Source organism: Staurois parvus, unplaced genomic scaffold, assembly GCF_062004578.1.
Source record: "Staurois parvus isolate SC_StPar_1 unplaced genomic scaffold, SC_StPar_1.0 ptg000530l, whole genome shotgun sequence".
In the NCBI taxonomy this organism is placed as follows: Eukaryota; Metazoa; Chordata; class Amphibia; order Anura; family Ranidae; genus Staurois; species Staurois parvus.
The window spans coordinates 12985001-13003847 of NW_028318326.1; the positions used below are offsets into that span (position 1 = coordinate 12985001).

General features: G+C 45.2%; 1 protein-coding gene across 4 annotated transcripts in view; it reads right to left on the reverse strand.

Moving 5' to 3' along the window:
• LOC149451646 (E3 ubiquitin-protein ligase UBR3-like) overlaps nucleotides 1–18847 on the reverse strand; it is a 207428-nt gene that overhangs the window by 161692 nt on the left and 26889 nt on the right. For all 4 annotated transcript variants that reach the window (XM_089690539.1, XM_089690541.1, XM_089690540.1 and 1 more), the window contains exon 13: nucleotides 457–553. In XM_089690539.1, coding sequence (XP_089546665.1) covers nucleotides 457–553 — 97 coding nt within the window. The remainder of the gene's footprint in view (nucleotides 1–456; nucleotides 554–18847) is intronic.

Consider the following 18847-nt stretch of genomic DNA (forward strand, 5'->3'; position numbering starts at 1 on the left):
CAGTGAAGATGAATACATTTAAAGTCACTACCCTGAAATTAGCAAGGCCCTGATTGTCAAACTGAAATAGCAATTTAGGCACACTAAAGTACTTGCATGCTGTTATAGTTAATTTTTCATATTCCATGCCTTTACAGCTTAGGTGCATGATAATGTGCAGCAATAGAAGCAACAATTAGTATGAATAAAGAAGGTTTCTTGAAATTTACTCTTGTAATATGACAACATTTCACCTTAACAAGCATTATAACCCCCAAATATAACACAGAAGAGCACTAAGCATGCCCCAGGATGCTGCTAGCCCACTACAGAAGAGTTAAAAGTTCTAGGTAATCAGCATCCTGGAACTTGATATTCCACCACAGCCAGTGTTCTGTAGAGTAGAAATTTCAGCAGAGGAATAGAACTACAAGCTATACAGGTATTTAAAAGGTTGGCAGAATACCCAGTACTCACAAAGCTGTGTATCGGTCCATGGCAGACTGGACATCTCTACGGTAAACTGTGCGCAGAATCACCATAACTGGGTCAAATTCTTGGTCCCAGACCTCACCTTTACATGGAAAAAAAAAAAAACATTTCAGAAAGGACTATCCAAATTTTATGTGAAACAAAGATTAGGATTTTGGGAAAGACAAGTTAAATGAATATGCACACATTTGGTTAGCACTTCCACCTGGCAGTACTAGGGTTGTTGGTTCGAATCCCAACCATGGCACCACCTGCCTGGAATATGCATGTTCTTCCTGTGTCTACGTGGGTTTCCTCCAGTTACTCTGGTTTCCTTCCACAATCCAAAGACATGCATGTAGGTTAATTCGATCCTGTCTAAATTGGCCCTAGTATCTGTATGTATGAATGTAAGTTAGGGACCTTAGAGATTGCACGCCACTTGAGGGTTAGGGACTGATGTGAATGCACAATATATATGTAAAGTGCTGCATAAATTGACGGCGCTATATAAGTACCTGTAATAAACAAATAATAATACATTGCACTATTTATTATTGACATTAAGAGTTACCATTTCTCAAAAAAAAAAAACCCACTTCATTAATGTATATTAAAACAAAAAAAACACAACTTTCTGAAGCATTCTAAAACAATATATTGGGATTTTTGTAGTTGCCGTAAAATCCTTTTCTTGGACTTTGAGGGACACAGGAATTCAGATATAGTCAGTTTATGCTGTTGTCCACAGATAGATTAGTCACTGGCAAACAAAAAAAAAAAAAATTGTAAGCCAGCCCCAGGATCTCTTCTACCCAGCATGCCTCAGTTTTTACCAAGCAGTACCAAGACCATGAAAATAAACATGGAAGGATGTGAACTGTGTCCCTCAATGGAGTCCAATTAAAGGATTTTACAGTAAGTACAAAAAAGTCCAGTTTACTTTCTCACCCAAGAAGGAACACAACTGCCTGGAGTCCTGAAGCTGCCTGAAAGACCAAAGCCTGAATCTGATCCAGATGAGCTTCTAGCAGATAATGGAGTTGCCAACACAACCAAAGGAAGGACATGTAGAATAAACCTGAACATAAAACCAGCAAAAAGGTGATCAAACCAAACTCCTAAAAAAACAGGTAAATTCTTAACCACATCTTGTGAATGGAGGGAAGGGCCCACAACCCGATGTGGTCAACAAATAATTTAGGACAACCCCTAGAAGGTACATGTCCCAAGAAGGAGCCTAGAACAAACAGATCCAGGTCAGAAAGGCCAGCCAGTCTACAAAGGAATACCTATCCCTATAGGATCATGAAGATTAATTCCGTGACTAAAGATGCTGTTTGGCCAGATAATCTCACTAGGTGAAACTTAACAAGACAAATGTGGTATCAGCACATCACAATAGTCAACAAAGGTGGGTGAAATGAATCCTGAGATCACCAGAGAACGTGGGTTGGATTGGAGACATTCCCACAAATGAAGTCAGGAAGTAGAGCAGAAGGAAAAGCCCAACTATATATATAGTCTTAAAAATGTCCCCTTCCTACTCCTCGTACCTAACCTGCCTGATCTGTATAAAAAAATAAAGATTTCTATACTTACCTATTTTTAACCTGCTCCAGTCACATGATTCTGCAGCTGTGTAAGGGAATGCTTGACAGGGAAACCTGCTCATGGCAAGATCGCTCGTTGTGCAAGGAACCTCCTGTTCTGAGAAGCCAGATGGTTGCCCTGGGGATGCAGTTTCTCCAATAAGTGAAGCCTCATGGATATGGGGAGAAGAAACTATCCCAGCTGTCGGAAGAGGCAGAAGCCTTATACTAGGGACTACCTGGGTTCATACAGACAGACCTGTTTTGACTTGCTCAGAACCCACATGCGTAACATGAAAGCGGTCTAAAACAGGCTGGGAAAAAAAAAAAGGAGACAGGGAGGTAACCCTGATGGGAAAGTCCCCCGATCCCCGACACTCCTGCAACAAAGAAAAAAGGTGTTAACTCCGTTTAATGACAGGGGATCTATGGATACACAGACTGTGGATCTTTTTAGTGAGGGATTACACTTAAAAACTTCACCTGCAGGTGACAGATAGTTGCTATCTCTAGAATCTAGCTGAATCTTGTAGGTGTTAGGCTTTTTGGGAAGGTGCTGATTACAAATATCCGTGAAGTTGACTTTCTTCACAGGAAATCATCCCACAACGGGGATGCCATGAAAGGGATTTAGGATGCATACAGGGGCCAATGCTCTGAGAAGTAGCAGATATGCCTGGGCAACACTAAGGTTCCAGGTCCTTATCCATGTAGGAATTGTCAGAGGCAAGGGATTAGCCTTTGGATCCAAAAGGGACACTACCTGATGCCTAACGATATAGAGGCAAATTGTCCAAGGACCCCTCAGGATCCATGATCACCTTCTAGAAATGGGGGTGCACCCTAATAAAAAGAAGCCTTTTCAGAGGCTTAGCAGTTCTCTGACTTCACATGCTATGGGCTGTCTAGCAGTCCGGTTCTGAGTGTCTGTGAGCACATACTGCAAAATTAAATGGGATGGATGGGATTAAGCCAAACTTCTCTCTAATCCTCCAATGCTGAGGCTGCACTGGCACCCTGTGGCATTCCTAATCAAGTCTTTTTAAGGCCAAGTGAGTCAGATGCCCTTTTCTGTGGCATCAGCATCCTAACATAATACTCAGAGTGCTATGTGCATCTGTATGGACATCAAATCCATGTAAGACATACATTTAGATGCTTGTATAAAGCCATCACAACTGAAGCAAAAGGTTCCAGACATTTATTGAACATCATTAATTACACAGGAGTTCACTGCAGCAGTAGAGAGCCATTTAGAGGGATCTAACCCATCAGAAACCATAAAGATAAGCATGCCTTCTGCCTGTCTTTCCTGTTGGCCATTGATGGATCCACAGAAGACACAGACCACTGTAAGGGATAAGAAAACCCTTCCGACACACTAGCAGGTGGTGCCTAGGACCCTTCAAAGATACTCCCAGTTTACACAGAGGAATAGCAAGTATAGTCGAAAGGTTTTTGCAGCTGTAGGAGCTCAGAAAGACTAAAGGCTGGAGAGAGCAGGCTGATCCTCCAAAAGCAGAGCAGTGCGCACTACATCAATCAGGTCCAAAAGGACTCTCTGTAATTTTGAGGTCTGTAATTTTGAGGTCAGACTCTTATGCCTCAAAAACAGCCTCAGATGGTCACAGCTACCTGTGGTCTGGCTTGTTCTAAGGCCTCAGAGAGGTCAAGGATAGACTACAGGGGAAGGTGCTGGGGTGCAATTTGAGCCTCTGCAGCCAGGATGCACAAGGAATTGGGTAAATCTGGATGCAAAGTCCTAAGTTGACACAGGGGCGCTTTATGACGTTGAAGAGAGACTCTTATGATATAGACCCTATAACTACTGGATCACTGCTGTCTAGGTTGCAGGCATCAATTTCCTCAGAGGTTACTGAGTAGATGCCCCTGAAACTGCTGGAATATGGACTGGGATGCTCAGTGGTGAGACAAGGGGGGCAACTGGTTCTCAATAGGGCGACAAGAAGGGGTCAATTGGTGCTCACTTGGGGGAGATGGGGTGTCCTTGTGCTCCATGAGGGCAGATGAGGGGCACTGGTGTTTAGTAGGGGGGAGATGAGGGGGTCCTGGTGCTTAGTGGGGGCAGATGTGGGGCACTGACAGTCAGTGAAGGAGAAAGCACTGGTGCTCAGTAGGGGAACAAGGGGGCCCTGATGCTCAGTGGGGAGGGAGATGAGGGGTCCTGGTGCTCAGTGGGGGGGAAATGGGGGGTCCTGGTGCTCACTCAGGGTAGATGGGGGGTCCTGGTGCTCACTCAGGGTAGATGGGGGGTCCTGGTGCTCACTCAGGGTAGATGGGGGGTCCTGGTGCTCACTCAGGGTAGATGAGGGGTACTGGTGCTTAGCGTGGGGAGATAGGCGGCACCGGTGTTCAATACCTGGCTGCATGATCCATTCGTAAAACTGTAGAAGAATTATCCCCCTCTCACTGTTCTTGCCTGCTGATCTTTTTCCACCCAGACAGATGCAGTGACAGGACCTGGATTGTCTGGAGGGATGCCTGTGCAGTAGTCGGTTAGATGATCACTGCTGCCACTTGTCAGCAAAGAGCTGAAAGCAAGAGATAACTTCCTCTACTCACTTCTCTACCAGGCTCTGGCTGATGACCCCTCAAATGCAAAACCCAGAAGAGCAAGTGTTCCTTTGCTGCCACTCTTTGTTTACTTGGCTGAGCTGTCACTGCACTGGCATCCCCAGCATCCCACCAGAGGTGCTGGTCACAGGAGTTCTGATACCACTGTCACCACTCCTGTCAGTGGCGGTGCCCAGCAATACGGGGCCCGGGGCAGGAGCCTACTTTCTTGGCAACAGGAAATTTGAAAAGGTGCCCAGTAGTACAATGCACATAGTACCTTCTAAAGTTTTAGTCCAAATGACCCTAACCAACAAAGTTAGTCTTAAAAGACAGGGTCAAGCACTGAGGTAATGCCACAGCTCTGGACTCAAAATGTAATCTCCGCCTACCTTTTTCCAGTATAGTAAGGTCTGAAAGGTACTATGATACAGAGCGCAGTGTGGAAGGTAACATTCCAGGCTATCTCTGCATATCCAGTCTGGCTGGGTTCAGGTATTTCACTATAAAGTCAGGTACTTCTGAAAAACTAGATAGCTACTATGTAGAAAACAGATCAAGCAACTATATAGTGAGAAATCAAGACTGAAGAAAATAAAAGAAAAAAATCCAAAGGACAGAGCTGTAGAAGAGATGTTCATTCCCCTAGAACAATAGCAAAAAAACTGATGGGTAGAGGAGGGGTTGCCCTGGGGCTGGCTTACAATTTTTCTGTTTGCCTGTGTCCAGTCCTGTAAAAGGTATTTATGACCAGTACTAAGGACATGGCTGATATGGGCAGTTCACCTTCAGCCACTTTTGAAAGGTAAGCTAAATGTAAAGCAATACGCTCCCCTTCATTGATTGTTCTTTTTAAAAATAGTCACATTTTGCATGGGAAAAAAGAGCCACTTTCAGAGGACACAGTCATACTAGCATACCGTGCATCCAGAAAGTATTCACAGCGCTTAACTTTTGCCACATTTTTGTTATATTACAGCCTTATTCCAAAATGGATTAAATTTATTTTTTCTTCAACATTCTACAAACAATACCCCATAATGAAAACATGAAAGAAGTTCCTCTTGAAATCTTTGCAATTTATTAAAAATAAAAAAAACACATGTACATAAGTATTCACAGACTTTGCCATGACACTCAAATTTGAGCTCTGGTGCATCCTGTTCCCATAAACCTGTCTATATAAAAGGTCTCACAGTTAACAGTGCATGTCAGAGCACAAACCAAACCATGACGTCCAAGGAATTGCCTATAGACATCTGAGACAGGACTGTAAAAAGGCACAGATCTGGGGAAGGGTACAGAAAAATTTCTGCAGTATTGAAGGTCCCAATGAGCACAGTGGCCTCCATCATCTGTAAATGGAATAAGTTTGGAACCACCAGTAATCTTCCTAGAGCGGGCCGCCCGGCCAAAATGAGCGATCAAGGGAGAAGGGCCTGAGCCAGGGAAGTAACCAAGCACCCAATGGTCACTCTGAAAGAGCTCCAGCGTGCCTCTGTGGAGAGAGGAGAACCTTCCAGAAGAACAACCATCTCTGCAGCACTCCACCAATCAGGCCTGTATGGTAGAGTGGCCAGACGGAAGCCACGCCTCAGTAAAAGGCAAATGGCAGCCCACCTGGAGTTTGCCAAAAGGCACCTGAGGGACTCAAGGCCATGAGAAACAAAACTCTCTGGTCTGATGAAACAAAGATTGAGCTCTTTGGCCTGAATGCCAAGTGTCATGCCTGAAGGAAACCAGGCACCGCTCAACACCTGGCCAATACCATCCCTACAGTGAAGCATGTTGGTGGCAGCATCATGCTCTGCAGATGTTTTTCAGCGGCAGGAACTGGAAGACTAGTCAGAACTGAAGGAAAGATGAATGCAGCAATGTACAGAGACAACCTTGATGAAAACCTGTTCCAGAGCGCTCTGGACCTTAGACTGGGGCAACAGTTCATCTTTCAACAGGACAACGACCCTAAGCACATAACAAAGGAGTGGCTACGGGCCAACTCTGTGAATATCCTGGAGTGGCCCACCCAGAGTCCAGACTTTAACCCAGTTGAACATCTCTGGAGAGATCTGAAAATGGCTGTGCACCGACGCTCCCTATCCAACCTGATGGAGCTTGAGAGGTACTGCAAAGAAGAATGGGAGAAATTACTTAAAAATAGGTGTGCAAAGCTTGTAGCATCATACTCAAAAACGACTTGAGGCTGTGTAATTGTTGCTAAAGGTGCTTCAACAAAGTATTGAGAAAAGGCTGTGATACTAAGTTTAAAGTGGTATTTTTTCGTTTTTTTATTTTTAATAAATAGCAAATATTTCAAAACAAACTTCTTTCACGTTGTCATTATGGGGTATTGTTTGTAGAATGTTGAGGAAAGAAATTAATTTAATCCATTTTGGAATAAGGCTGTAATATAACAAAATGTGGCAAAAGTTAAGCGCTGTGAATACTTTCTGGATGAATTGTATATTATACAGACCATCATAAAGGTTATTCAATCAAGATAACTCTTGTAGAGAAATTTCATAAGATAGATGTTCGTATGACTAAGAAAAATTCTACAATGTTTACCAAAACCTGTACTAATTACAGAGATTTTACTGGACCCATTGGTGACATCAATGTATCCTTAATACACAGACATATTATATATGTGTCTGGGGGAAGGGGGTTGGGGGGAGACCTTGCATGTGGAAAAAAATACTCTCAGTAAACACACTATAAAAGTACAATTTTTGTTATTTATTACAAAGCATAAATTTACAAAGTGTTATATGATTTTGCTTAACACAAGAATTTGGCGCAAGTGTGAAATCACATGTGTGATCGGAGGGGTATACAAAAGGTCAAGTGAATGCAAATTGAAAAAAATGGATTTTGTGCTACAATGCCTTGGAAAAACTGCCGTCTGAAAAGAGGAACATGTGGCTGTATCCTGAAGGCAAATGTTCTTAACTAATGGACTTTATTGCTGTCTTAACCCTTTACGCTACAGATCTATTATAATGACATTTAGGAAAAAAGGACATGAAGCGCTTATACATGAAAATAGAAAACACATACTGTATGGTGTTATTAATAGATATTACATTTGATCACATCTTTGAAGAAAGATATGAAAAAGGTCACACACACACACATCTATTGTTGAGCCACATTTCCATAATTATGAGAAAACAAAAACATTTCCCCTTGAGGTACAAAGGAATCTTAAAAAAAAAAATGCATCTTAAGAAGAGGCAAATAAATTAAAAATATATATCTACTCATCAGTTCCACCCCACTGAACTGATCTTTAGCTGGTCTTCATGCAGCGCTCAATGAGACGTTTTTATGAATAATCTCAAACTAGGAATTTGAACATAACAGAAAAACAGAAACAAATTGACACAAATTGTGGACTTCTAGCTCCACCAAGTGGTCAAAGGTTAAACGTTCAATCTGTCTACACAACCCAGCTTTGGATAACACACAACCTATTACATTATAATTGTACAGTCAGGTCCATAAATATTGGGACATTGACGCAATCCTAAAATGTTTGGCTCTATACACCACCACAATGGATTTGAAATGAAACTAACAAGATGTGCTTTAACTGCAGACTGTCAGCTTTAATTTGAGGTTATTTACATCCAAATCAGGTGAAAGATGTAGGAATTACAGTTTGCATATGTGCCTCCCACTTAAGGAACCAAAAGTAATGGGACAGAATAATAATCAGAAATCAAACTTTCACTTTTTAATACTTGGTTGCAAATACTTTGCAGTCAATTACAGCCTGAAGTCTGGAACTTATAGACATCACCAGACGCTGGGTTTCATCCCTGCTGATGCTCTGCCAGGCCTCTACTGCAACTGTCTTCAGTTCCTGCTTGTTCTTGGGGCATTTTCCCTTCAGTTTTGTCTTCAGCAAGTGAAATGCATGCTCAATCGGATTCAGGTCAGGTGATTGACTTGGCCATTGCATAACATTCCACTTCTTTCCCTTAAAAAACTCTTTGGTTGCTTTTGCAGTATGATTTGGGTCATTGTCCATCTGCACTGTGAAGCGGCGTCCATTGAGTTCTGAAGCATTTGGCTGAATATGAGCAGATAATATTGCCCGAAACACTTCAGAATTCATCCTGCTGCTTTTGTCAGCAGTCACATCATCAATAAATACAAGAGAACCAGTTCCATTGGCAGCCATACATGCCCACGCCATCACACTACCACCACCATGCTTCACTGATGAGGTGGTATGCTTAGGATCATGAGCAGTTCCTTTCCTTCTCCATACTCTTCTCTTCCCATCACTCTGGTACAAGTTGATCTTGGTCTCATCTGTCCATAGGATGTTGTTCCAGAACTGTGAAGGCTTTTTTAGATGTCGTTTGGCAAACTCTAATCTGGCCTTCCTGTTTTTGAGGCTCACCAATGATTTACATCTTGTGGTGAACCCTCTGTATTTACTCTGGTGAAGTCTTCTCTTGATTGTTGACTTTGACACACATACATCTACCTCCTGGAGAGTGTTCTTGATCTGGCCAACTGTTGTGAAGGGTATTTTCTTCACCAGGGAAAGAATTCTTCGGTCACCCACCACAGTCGTTTTCCGTGGTCTTCCGGGTCTTTTGGTGTTGCTACGCTCACCGGTGCGTTCCTTCTTTTTAAGAATGTTCCAAACAGTTGTTTTGGCCACGCCTAAGGTTTTTGCTATCTCTCTGATGGGTTTGTTTTGTTTTTTCAGCCTAATGATGGCTTGCTTCACTGATAGTGACAGCTCTTTGGATCTCATCTTGACAGTTGACAGCAACAGATTCAAAATGCAAATAGCACACTTGAAATGAACTCTGGACCTTTTATCTGCTCATTGTAATTGGGATACGGAGGGAATAACACACACCTGGCCATGGAAGAGCTGAGAAGCCACTTGTCCCATTACCTTTGGTGCCTTAATAAATGGGAGGCACATATGCAAACTGTTGTAATTCCTACACTGTTCACCTGATTTGGATGTAAATACCCTCAAATTAAAGCTGACAGTCTGCAGTTAAAGCACATCTTGTTCGTTTCATTTCAAATCCATTGTGGTGGTGTATAGAGCCAAAAATTTTAGAATTGTGTCAATGTCCCAATATTTATGGACCTGACTGTATAGTCACCGCAGACACTGCTACATGGGTAAATTCTCTAATGAGCTAACAAGCAGAAGAGAAGATACTCTGCAACAACTTACTGCAATGTGTTGCTGCACACAATCAATTGTGAATGAGTGGGGATGATTTACAGTCACTCAGCAGCATATGGTTCACCTTAGTAGCTTAGCTCATATATACAAAACACCTGGAGCAATTGGAGTCAATGAATATCTTTTGTGTCAGTAAGGTCAATGAATACACCCAGAACAGTGCACCAGCGATCACAGCCAAATGGACCCCAATGTAGTTCAGTCAGTTATAGCACTGGGTTCTATCATGAATCACACCCTTTAGTGCCAGTTCACACAGATGTGGTGCGTTATTAACAGTGAATTCTCTGCATTACCAGCACCGCATCAGAACTCCGTTCTTGTGGACTGCTGCGGGTATCCATGCTAAGACAACACCCCATAAAGGTTCACAGAACTCAGTGGTATTGGGTGAACTGGATCGCATGCAATCAGATTGAGTGCGAAAAAAAAAGAAATATGCATGCACTTTGACCCATATAAAATGAATGGCTCAAATCCTACTGTGAAGAATCACATGAGATTTGAACAGGACAGCAGTGTCATTCCTGTCCAAATCACATGCGGTTTCCTGCAACGCAGTAGAGTGAACTGGCCCTTACACAGGTTATCAAACCATTCATGAGGGAGAAACAGTTGCATCAGCTGTTTTCCTCCTTCTGGAAATACAAGCAATTTGTTCCTTTGGAATTTAAGGGCAATGCAGATTAGTTGCTACACCATCACAGGGAGCTGCATTAGGGGGAATTCACTGGCAAGCTTAAAAGGTATTTGTGGGACTTTTCAGAGGGACTAAGAGAAAAGTAAATGTAGATACACTTCTAATGAAGTGCTGTGCCACATTGCTTTTACTTGAAAAGAAGGCCATAGAGTAATGGTTGTGCACATTAGGCACATGAAAGCTGTAGGTGACAACATCTTGTTCAGGTCACACGTCTTTCATGCCATTTTGTCAGAAAATAGCAGGATCTAACTCCTAGTATACATTGCAGGGACCATAAAGGTGTCTAACATAGCCGCTTCAATGACCTGAGAGTTACTAGACACTGGGTCATAAATATCTTCATTGGAAGTGGGGAGAATACACATCCCTGATGGATATCAGCCAAGACTCTAAAACGTCAGCATACTTCATAACTCATGAAATAATGACAGCACAACCAGAATTTAGACATCTTCACCTCCCTCAGTTATTGGGTAGCGTTTTGAATCCAAACACCCTTATGCAGGGAGTATCAGAGTGGATTAGGCTTCCACACCCTTCCTATGAAAAATGGATATCTGAGACCTATCATATCTATATCCATTTGAAGCCAATTTCATGCTGGACAACAATCTACATGGGAGCAGATTGTAAACAGTAGGTATTCAGAAATATGAATACTTAAGAAGTGCATTTCGGACTTGGTCATAAATGTGGTGACCTCTCAGCCACCACCCCTTAAACCAGATGATTGGTCAGATGGTCTGTCAACACCCCTTTGATACCACAGAAAGGGAATGTCAGGACCTTTTGACAGCTCTCATATTAATATCAACCAAGGAATACCTAACCTGACTTCAGAGAGCCACTGTACCATTTTTGCTTGATCAATTGGGCTCTGCTAAAACCAAAGGATTTGCAACTATTTTTATTTCTCTGTTGCTTTATTGTTTCTGTTTCCATGTAACACCCTTTTTCCTGTAAATATGCTATTTGCACCATTTTGACCTCTCATTATTAAGCCATATTTAGAAAAGTATTGACATGGTGTCTAAAGCTTTTAATACAAACTAAAAGAATCACTGTCTCTTGAAGAGTGCTACTGCAGTATAAATCCTCTGAACATGCTTGTATATGGTGATGTGTTACTGACGTTTATTCTAAAATTAGTTATTGCTAAGATTGTGAGTTTCCTCCTCAGTAAAAAGGTTGTGGTGGTAGCAGCTTAACCACTTGCCTACCAGGTACTTTTACCCACTTCCTGCCCACGCCAATTTTCAGCTTTCAGCACTACTGCACTTTGAATGACAATTGAGCGGTCATGCAACACTTTACCCATATGACATTTTTTATAATTTGTTTCACACAAATAGAGCCTTCTTATGGGGGTATTTAATTGCCACTGGGTTTATTTTTTGCATTAAAAAAAGAAAAAATATGTAACAAAAAAAAAAAAAGAAAAGTTTTTCTTTGTTTCTATTATAAAATTTAGCAAACAGGTAAATTTTCTCCCTCATAGATGTGCGTTGATGAGGCAGCACTGATGGGCACTGACTGGTGGCACTGATGAGTGGCACTGCTGGGCACTTTTGGGGCTGCACTGATAATCAGGGCACTGTGACAGCGTGAGGAAAGTGCTGCCAATATCCGGCAGCTGCGCTTTTTGGCTATAGCGCGGTTGTAAAGTGGTTAAAGATTTAATTGCTTAGTTAACTTAACCCAGTGGCAACCGCTCTCTGGCTGCTGGCACCTAGATGTGGTCCCATGAGCTTGCAACTCTCACAGAATTTTACGGACAGCAGCAGGAGCTGGTTTAATTTGAATGGGCTGCTTATGTGTGAAGCCCGCAAAGAAGACAGCTCCTTTTTGGGCAACAAGCACCATGTGATTTTTAAAGGCACAGTTTGCCGCATGAGAATCACTTCACATTTGGGGTGCCATTGAAGGATAATGGCACACAAATGCATGCCTGTCACATGCTATGGAGTCGCAGGCAGAATAGTGGGGATTCTTCCTGCAATTCAAAAATCACGAAGTGTGAATAAAAGCAAAACTATGAAAATAGTGGCATACTAGATACATAGTTAGTATGGCTGAAAAAAGACAAAAGTCCATCCAGTTCAAACATAGAAAAAAAAAAAAAGTTATAATCCTATACCCACAGTTGATTCAGAGGAAGGCAAAAAAAAGCCCAGCAAAGCATGATCCAATTTGCACCTGCTGGGAAAAAAAATACCTTCCTGATCCCCCAAGAGGCAATCGGATATTCCCTGATCAACTTTAGCTATAAATGTTAGTATCCAGTTATATTCTGTGTATCCAAGAAATAATCCAGGCCTTTTTTGAAGCAATCCACTGAGATGACCAGAACCAACTCTTGAGGGAGTCTATTCCACATTTTCACAGCTCTCACTGTGAAGAAACCTGTTTTTGGAGATTACATTTCTTTTCATCCAGACGTAAAGAGTGCCCCCTTGTCCTCGGATGACCTCAGGGTGAACAGCTCTACACCGAGTTCACTATATGAACCACTGATGTATTTATACATGTTGATCATAACCCCCTTAATCTCCTCTTCTCAAGAGCGAATAAATTTAGTTGCTCTAATCTTTCCTCATAGCTGATCTCCTCCATGCCTTGTATCAGTTTAGTTGCCCTTCTCTGTACTTTCTCCAGTTCCCCAATGTTCTTTTTGTGAATTGGTGCCCAAAACTGAACTGCATATTCCAGATGAGGTATTAATAATGATTTGTACAGGGGTAATATGATATCTCTCTCTCTGGAGTCTATACCTCTTAATACAAGAGAGGATTTTGCTAGAAGCTGCATTTTTTGCTAGATTTTGTTAGAAGCCGCAGCTTGGCATTGCATGCCATTATTAAGCTTGTGATCTACCAGAACTCCCAGATCCTTCTCCACCATTGATTGCCCCAGTTGTACCCCCCCTAGTATGTATGATGCATGCATATTCTTAACCCCCAAGTGCATAACCTTACATTTATCAACATTAAATCTCATTTGCCACATAGTTGCCCAATTAAACAGAGCATTGAGGTCGGCTTGTAAATTGAAGACATCCTGTAAGGACGTCATTCCACTGCACAGCTTGGTGTCATCTGCAAAGACTGAAAATGGATTTTTTAATCTCAGACCCTATATCATTTATAAATATATTAAAAAATAATACTAGAAGAGCAAAGTTTGCATATGCAGCCTGCCTGTGAATGATGCATATGATATTAAACCACCCAATTGCAAATTGTAGCCATAATAACATTACACCTTGCATTATACCAAAACCTAAATTAAAGACTTAAAAGGGTAACTCCACTTTTGTGGGAAAAAATAGCAAAGAGAAAAATATTTAAAAAATAATAGCGTATATAATTGCTACACAAGTCCTATTTGTCAGGGTCCGCCGCAGCTCCGTCCCCGGCGCATGCGCAATAGCGGCGGCTCATGCCGGGACACAGGCACCAGATCCCGGCGGGCCGCGGCTGACAGGAGGCCGCGCATGCGCAGTAGGAGCCGCGGGCGCGCCTCGGGCGACCAATGACAGCCCGGGGGCGCGTCCTGGGCGGCCAATGGCAGTGCAGGGCGCGATATTTAAAGATGCCCTGCACTGTCACAAATCGCCGCAAGGTCTGATCTGATACCTGTGTTTCCTGTGATTGTGACCCGGATTGTTTGACGTTCTGCCTGCTCCTGCCCTGACCCGGATTATCTGACTACGCTGCCTTCCCCTGTGATTGACCCGGATTGTCCCTGACTACGCTGCCTTCTCCTGTCCCGACCCCCGGCTTGTTTGACCATTCTGCGGACTGACCCCGGTAACTGACCCAGCGTGCGACCTGACCACTCTCTGCCTACTGTCTCGGTACCACGCCATTTCCCACGGTGACAACCGCCGGTTTATCCTGCCAGGTCCTGCCGGCCTCCTCACATCTGACTCTACTCTGTCCTACTTCTATCCACGGAGGCTCCCTCTGCCACGGGTGGTATTGCTCGGAGGTCGTGACCTGGTCCCGGTTCTGCTCCAAGTCCATCCCCACCATCAGGAGCCCTGGTGAAAACGCAGACCGGGACTTAGACCCCACGCTCCGGGCGATTCCGCCTAGTGGGCTGCCAGAGGTGCCACCTGGCGGATCCGTAACAGTACCTTGCGGCCATGACAGAGTCAGGAAGAGGCCCGGCCTCCCTGGAGGATATCTGCCAGCATATGGCGACCCTAACCCAAGCAGTCCAGACTTTTCATACCCGATGCTCCCACCTTGAGGACCGCATGGAGACGTTAGTCACCCTTACATCCCCGGCACAGAGCTCGAGTCCCGCAGCTTCTCCTGGGGAATCACCTGCTACCCCAGCTCCCGGAGCAGGGGCCGCACCCCCTACTCCTGAACCCCGCGTTCCTTTACCAGAACGCTTCCGTGGAGACCGAAGCCGCTTCAGGGCTTTCCGGAATGCGTGCATCCTGTTCTTCGACCTGCAGCCCCGCACGTTCACCACCGAGACCGTCAAGGTGGGGTTTATAGTCTCTCTCCTTCAGGATGAGCCCCAGGATTGGGCTCATCGCCTGATGGAGAATCACGACCCCCATCTTGATTCCGTGACTGAATTTTTTAGAGCCATGGCCATACTATATGACGACCCTCAGCGAGCTGCTTCCGCAGAGTCCACCTTGTACTCTCTGCGGCAGGGTCGCCGGGCAGCCGAGGAGTACGCGTCTGAATTCAGACGCTGGATGGGGGACACCCGATGGAACAATGCGGCATTATGTCACCAATTTTGCATCGGGCTATCTGAGTCACTCAAAGAAGAGTTAGCACGGGTAGGCCTACCTGACTCCCTAGAGAAGCTAATCGAGCTGGCCATACAAATTGACCGCAGACTGAGAGAACGCCGGCTTGAACGAAGCAACCAGGGTCAAAGGGCGGCTTGGGTACCATCAAGGGGATTATTCCCGCCCACAGGAAGCACTACCCGGAGTTCGGAACCTGAGGACACCTCCGAACCCATGCAACTGGGACTGGCTCGGTCCACATTATCGGCCGAAGAACGTCAGAGGAGACTATCACAGAACCTCTGTCTGTACTGCGGAGAAGCTGGCCACCGGGTGCGCTCCTGTCCTACGAAAAAATGTAAGTCCACTTCTAGTTTTTTTCCGTTATCTGCGGAAAGGGGTGATCAGTCAAGTTATCTGGCCATACCGGTGTCTTTACAGCTCCCAGGAAGAACCTTGACGGTGACAGCTATCATAGATTCGGGGGCATGTAGCTGCTTTATTGATCTCACGTTTGCTCACCAGCAAGGTATCCCACTCCAGACCAAGGAAAGGGGGCTGAACATCTTCCTGGCGGATGGGTCTAGCTTAAAATCGGGAGTGGTGAATCAGGAGACACCCCCTATTTTCGCCTCAATGGCTGATCATCACCAGGAATTCCTCCGTCTGGACGCCATCGCGTCCCCCCTTTTCCCGGTCATTCTGGGGCTTCCTTGGCTGCGAGCCCATAACCCCCAGATTGACTGGGAGAAGGGAACCGTGCAGTTTCGGTCCACATACTGTCTGAAAAGTTGCCACGTCTCAGGGCCCGTGGTCCCCCAATTACTCCTATGCATGGATGGGGATACAGATCTGTCCCAGGTTATTCCCCCGGCCTACCACGACTTTCTGGACGTGTTTAGTAAGCAAGGGGCAGACACACTTCCCCCACACCGATCTTACGACTGTCCCATAGACCTCCTGCCCGGATCTGAAATTTCGTTCGGCCGTATTTTCCCTTTATCAGAGCTCGAGTCAGGAGTTTTGAGGGAATACATAGACGAAAACCTTCAGAAGGGGTTTATTCGCCCTTCCACGTCCCCAGCCGGGGCCGGGCTATTCTTTGTAGAGAAGAAGGACAAGACACTGCGGCCCTGTATAGACTACCGCGACCTGAATAGGATCACGGTGAAAAACCGCTACCCGTTACCCCTGGTTCCCGAGCTCCTCCAGAGGTTAAGGTCCGCAATGGTTTTTACTAAGCTAGACTTACGGGGGGCCTACAATCTAGTTCGTATCAGGGAAGGTGATGAATGGAAGACGGCCTTCCGTACGCGATACGGACACTTTGAATACCTGGTCATGCCGTTCGGGCTCTGTAACGCTCCGGCCACCTTCCAACATTTTATAAACGACGTGTTTCGTGATTTCCTTGATATCTTCATGGTTGTCTATTTGGACGACATCTTAATCTTCTCGCCCTCTCTGGAGGCTCATCGAAATCACGTGATGCGGGTGTTGGAACGTTTGCGCCAACACAGGCTATAAGCCAAAGCAGACAAATGCTGTTTTGAACAGCATAAGATCACATTCCTGGGATTGGTTCTCTCCCCCGCGGGGGTCGCGATGGACCCCCGGAAAGTCTCGGCAATCCTGGATTGGCCGATACCCACCGATAAGAAGGGCGTGCAGCGTTTTATCGGTTTTGCAAACTTTTATCGAAAATTTATCAAGAACTTCTCGGACTGGTCTCCCCAATCACGCAACTGACTAAACAGGGGATCCGCTTTAAGTGGTCTACCGAAGCACAAACTGCTTTTGAAGTTCTCAAGAAACTTTTTACCTCTGCTCCGATACTCAGTCATCCCGATTCTTCTCTCCCATACGTGTTGGAAGTGGACGCCTGAGAAAACGCGGTAGGAGCGGTCCTGTCTCAAAGGAACGGCACCAAGGAGCTGCTACATCCTGTAGCGTTCTTCTCCAGGAAATTGACACCTGCCGAGCGAAACTACGACATCGGAGATCGGGAGCTCCTGGCCATAAAGACCGCCCTGGAAGAATGGCGGTACTTGCTGGAAGGAGCTACACACCCCATCCTGATATATACCGATCACAAAAACCTGGAGTATTTGAGGACAGCCAGACGACTGAAGCCACGCCAGGCGAGATGGGCTCTTTTCTTTTCCCGGTTTACCTTCCACATAACTTATCGACCTAGCTCTAAGAACACTAAGCCGGACGCGCTGTCCCGCATGTTTGAGGACCCCGACGATACACCAAGACCTGACACGATCCTACCATCCGGAAATTTCCTCGTCCTACAGACGGAACTCCGCTCCAAACTTCTTGACGCTTCCGTGGGACTACCAGCGCCGCCTGGGACACCTCTCCTGAACCGTGAAGGGTTATTGTGGAAGGAGGGTCGGATCGTAGTACCCGAAGGAGTCCGAAACCATGGTCCTGGGCCACTGCCACGACCATCCAATGGCGGGCCATTTCGGAGTTACGAAGACCCTGGAACTTCTGCAGCGCTCATTCTGGTGGCCGAACATGGTCAAGGACTGCGAGCGCTACGTTCAGACTTGTCCTACCTGCCAGAGGAATAAACCCTCCAGAAGCAAGGCCTGGGGATTGTTGCGCCCGTTGCCAATTCCAAAGAGGGCCTGGCAAATGATAGCCATGGACTTTATTGTCGAACTCCCACCGTCTCAAGGCCACACTGTCATATTTGTGATTGTCGATCGCTTCTCTAAGATGGCCCATTTCGTACCCCTGGAAAAGACACCATCCGCGCCGGAAACTGCACGAATATTTATCAAGGAAATAGTTAGACTACATGGGAGTTCCCGAGGATATAGTATCAGATCGGGGAGCCCAGTTCACTTCAAGGTTCTGGAAGGCCTTGTGCGAAGCATTGGGAATCAAGTTGTCACTCTCGTCCGCTTACCATCCCCAGACCAATGGGCAAACAGAGAGGACCAACCAAGTATTAGAGCAATACCTCCGATGCTACACGTCCTACCTACAGGACGACTGGTTGACGCTGTTACCGTCAGCGGAGTTTGCCTACAACAACTCGAACCACTCCGCTACGGGGCAATCCCCGTTCTTCACCAATTACGGTTACCATCCAACATTTCTTCCCGATCTCATGCCAGAGAGCTCAGTACCGGCATCTCAAGACATCCTAAATTTCCTTTCGACCAATAACAAAACAGTTCAGGAGGCCATCACGAAAGCCCAGGAGGACAGCAAGAAGGCATTTGACAGGAGGAGAAGGGGGGAACTGGCGCTTCAACCTGGAGACCGGGTTTGGCTGGCCACTGCCAACTTGAAGATGCAGTGTCCATCAAGGAAATTGGGTCCGAAATTTGTTGGCCCGTTCCAAGTCAAGCGAGTCATCAACGAGGTAGCTTACGAACTCGAACTGCCGGAGTCTTTCAGGATTCACCCGGTGTTTCTTGTGTCTCTTCTGAAACCGGCCGCATCGGACCCTTTCCCGGATCGGGAATCCAGGCCTCCTGAGGCAGTCACCATAGGTGAACAAGAAGAGTACGAGG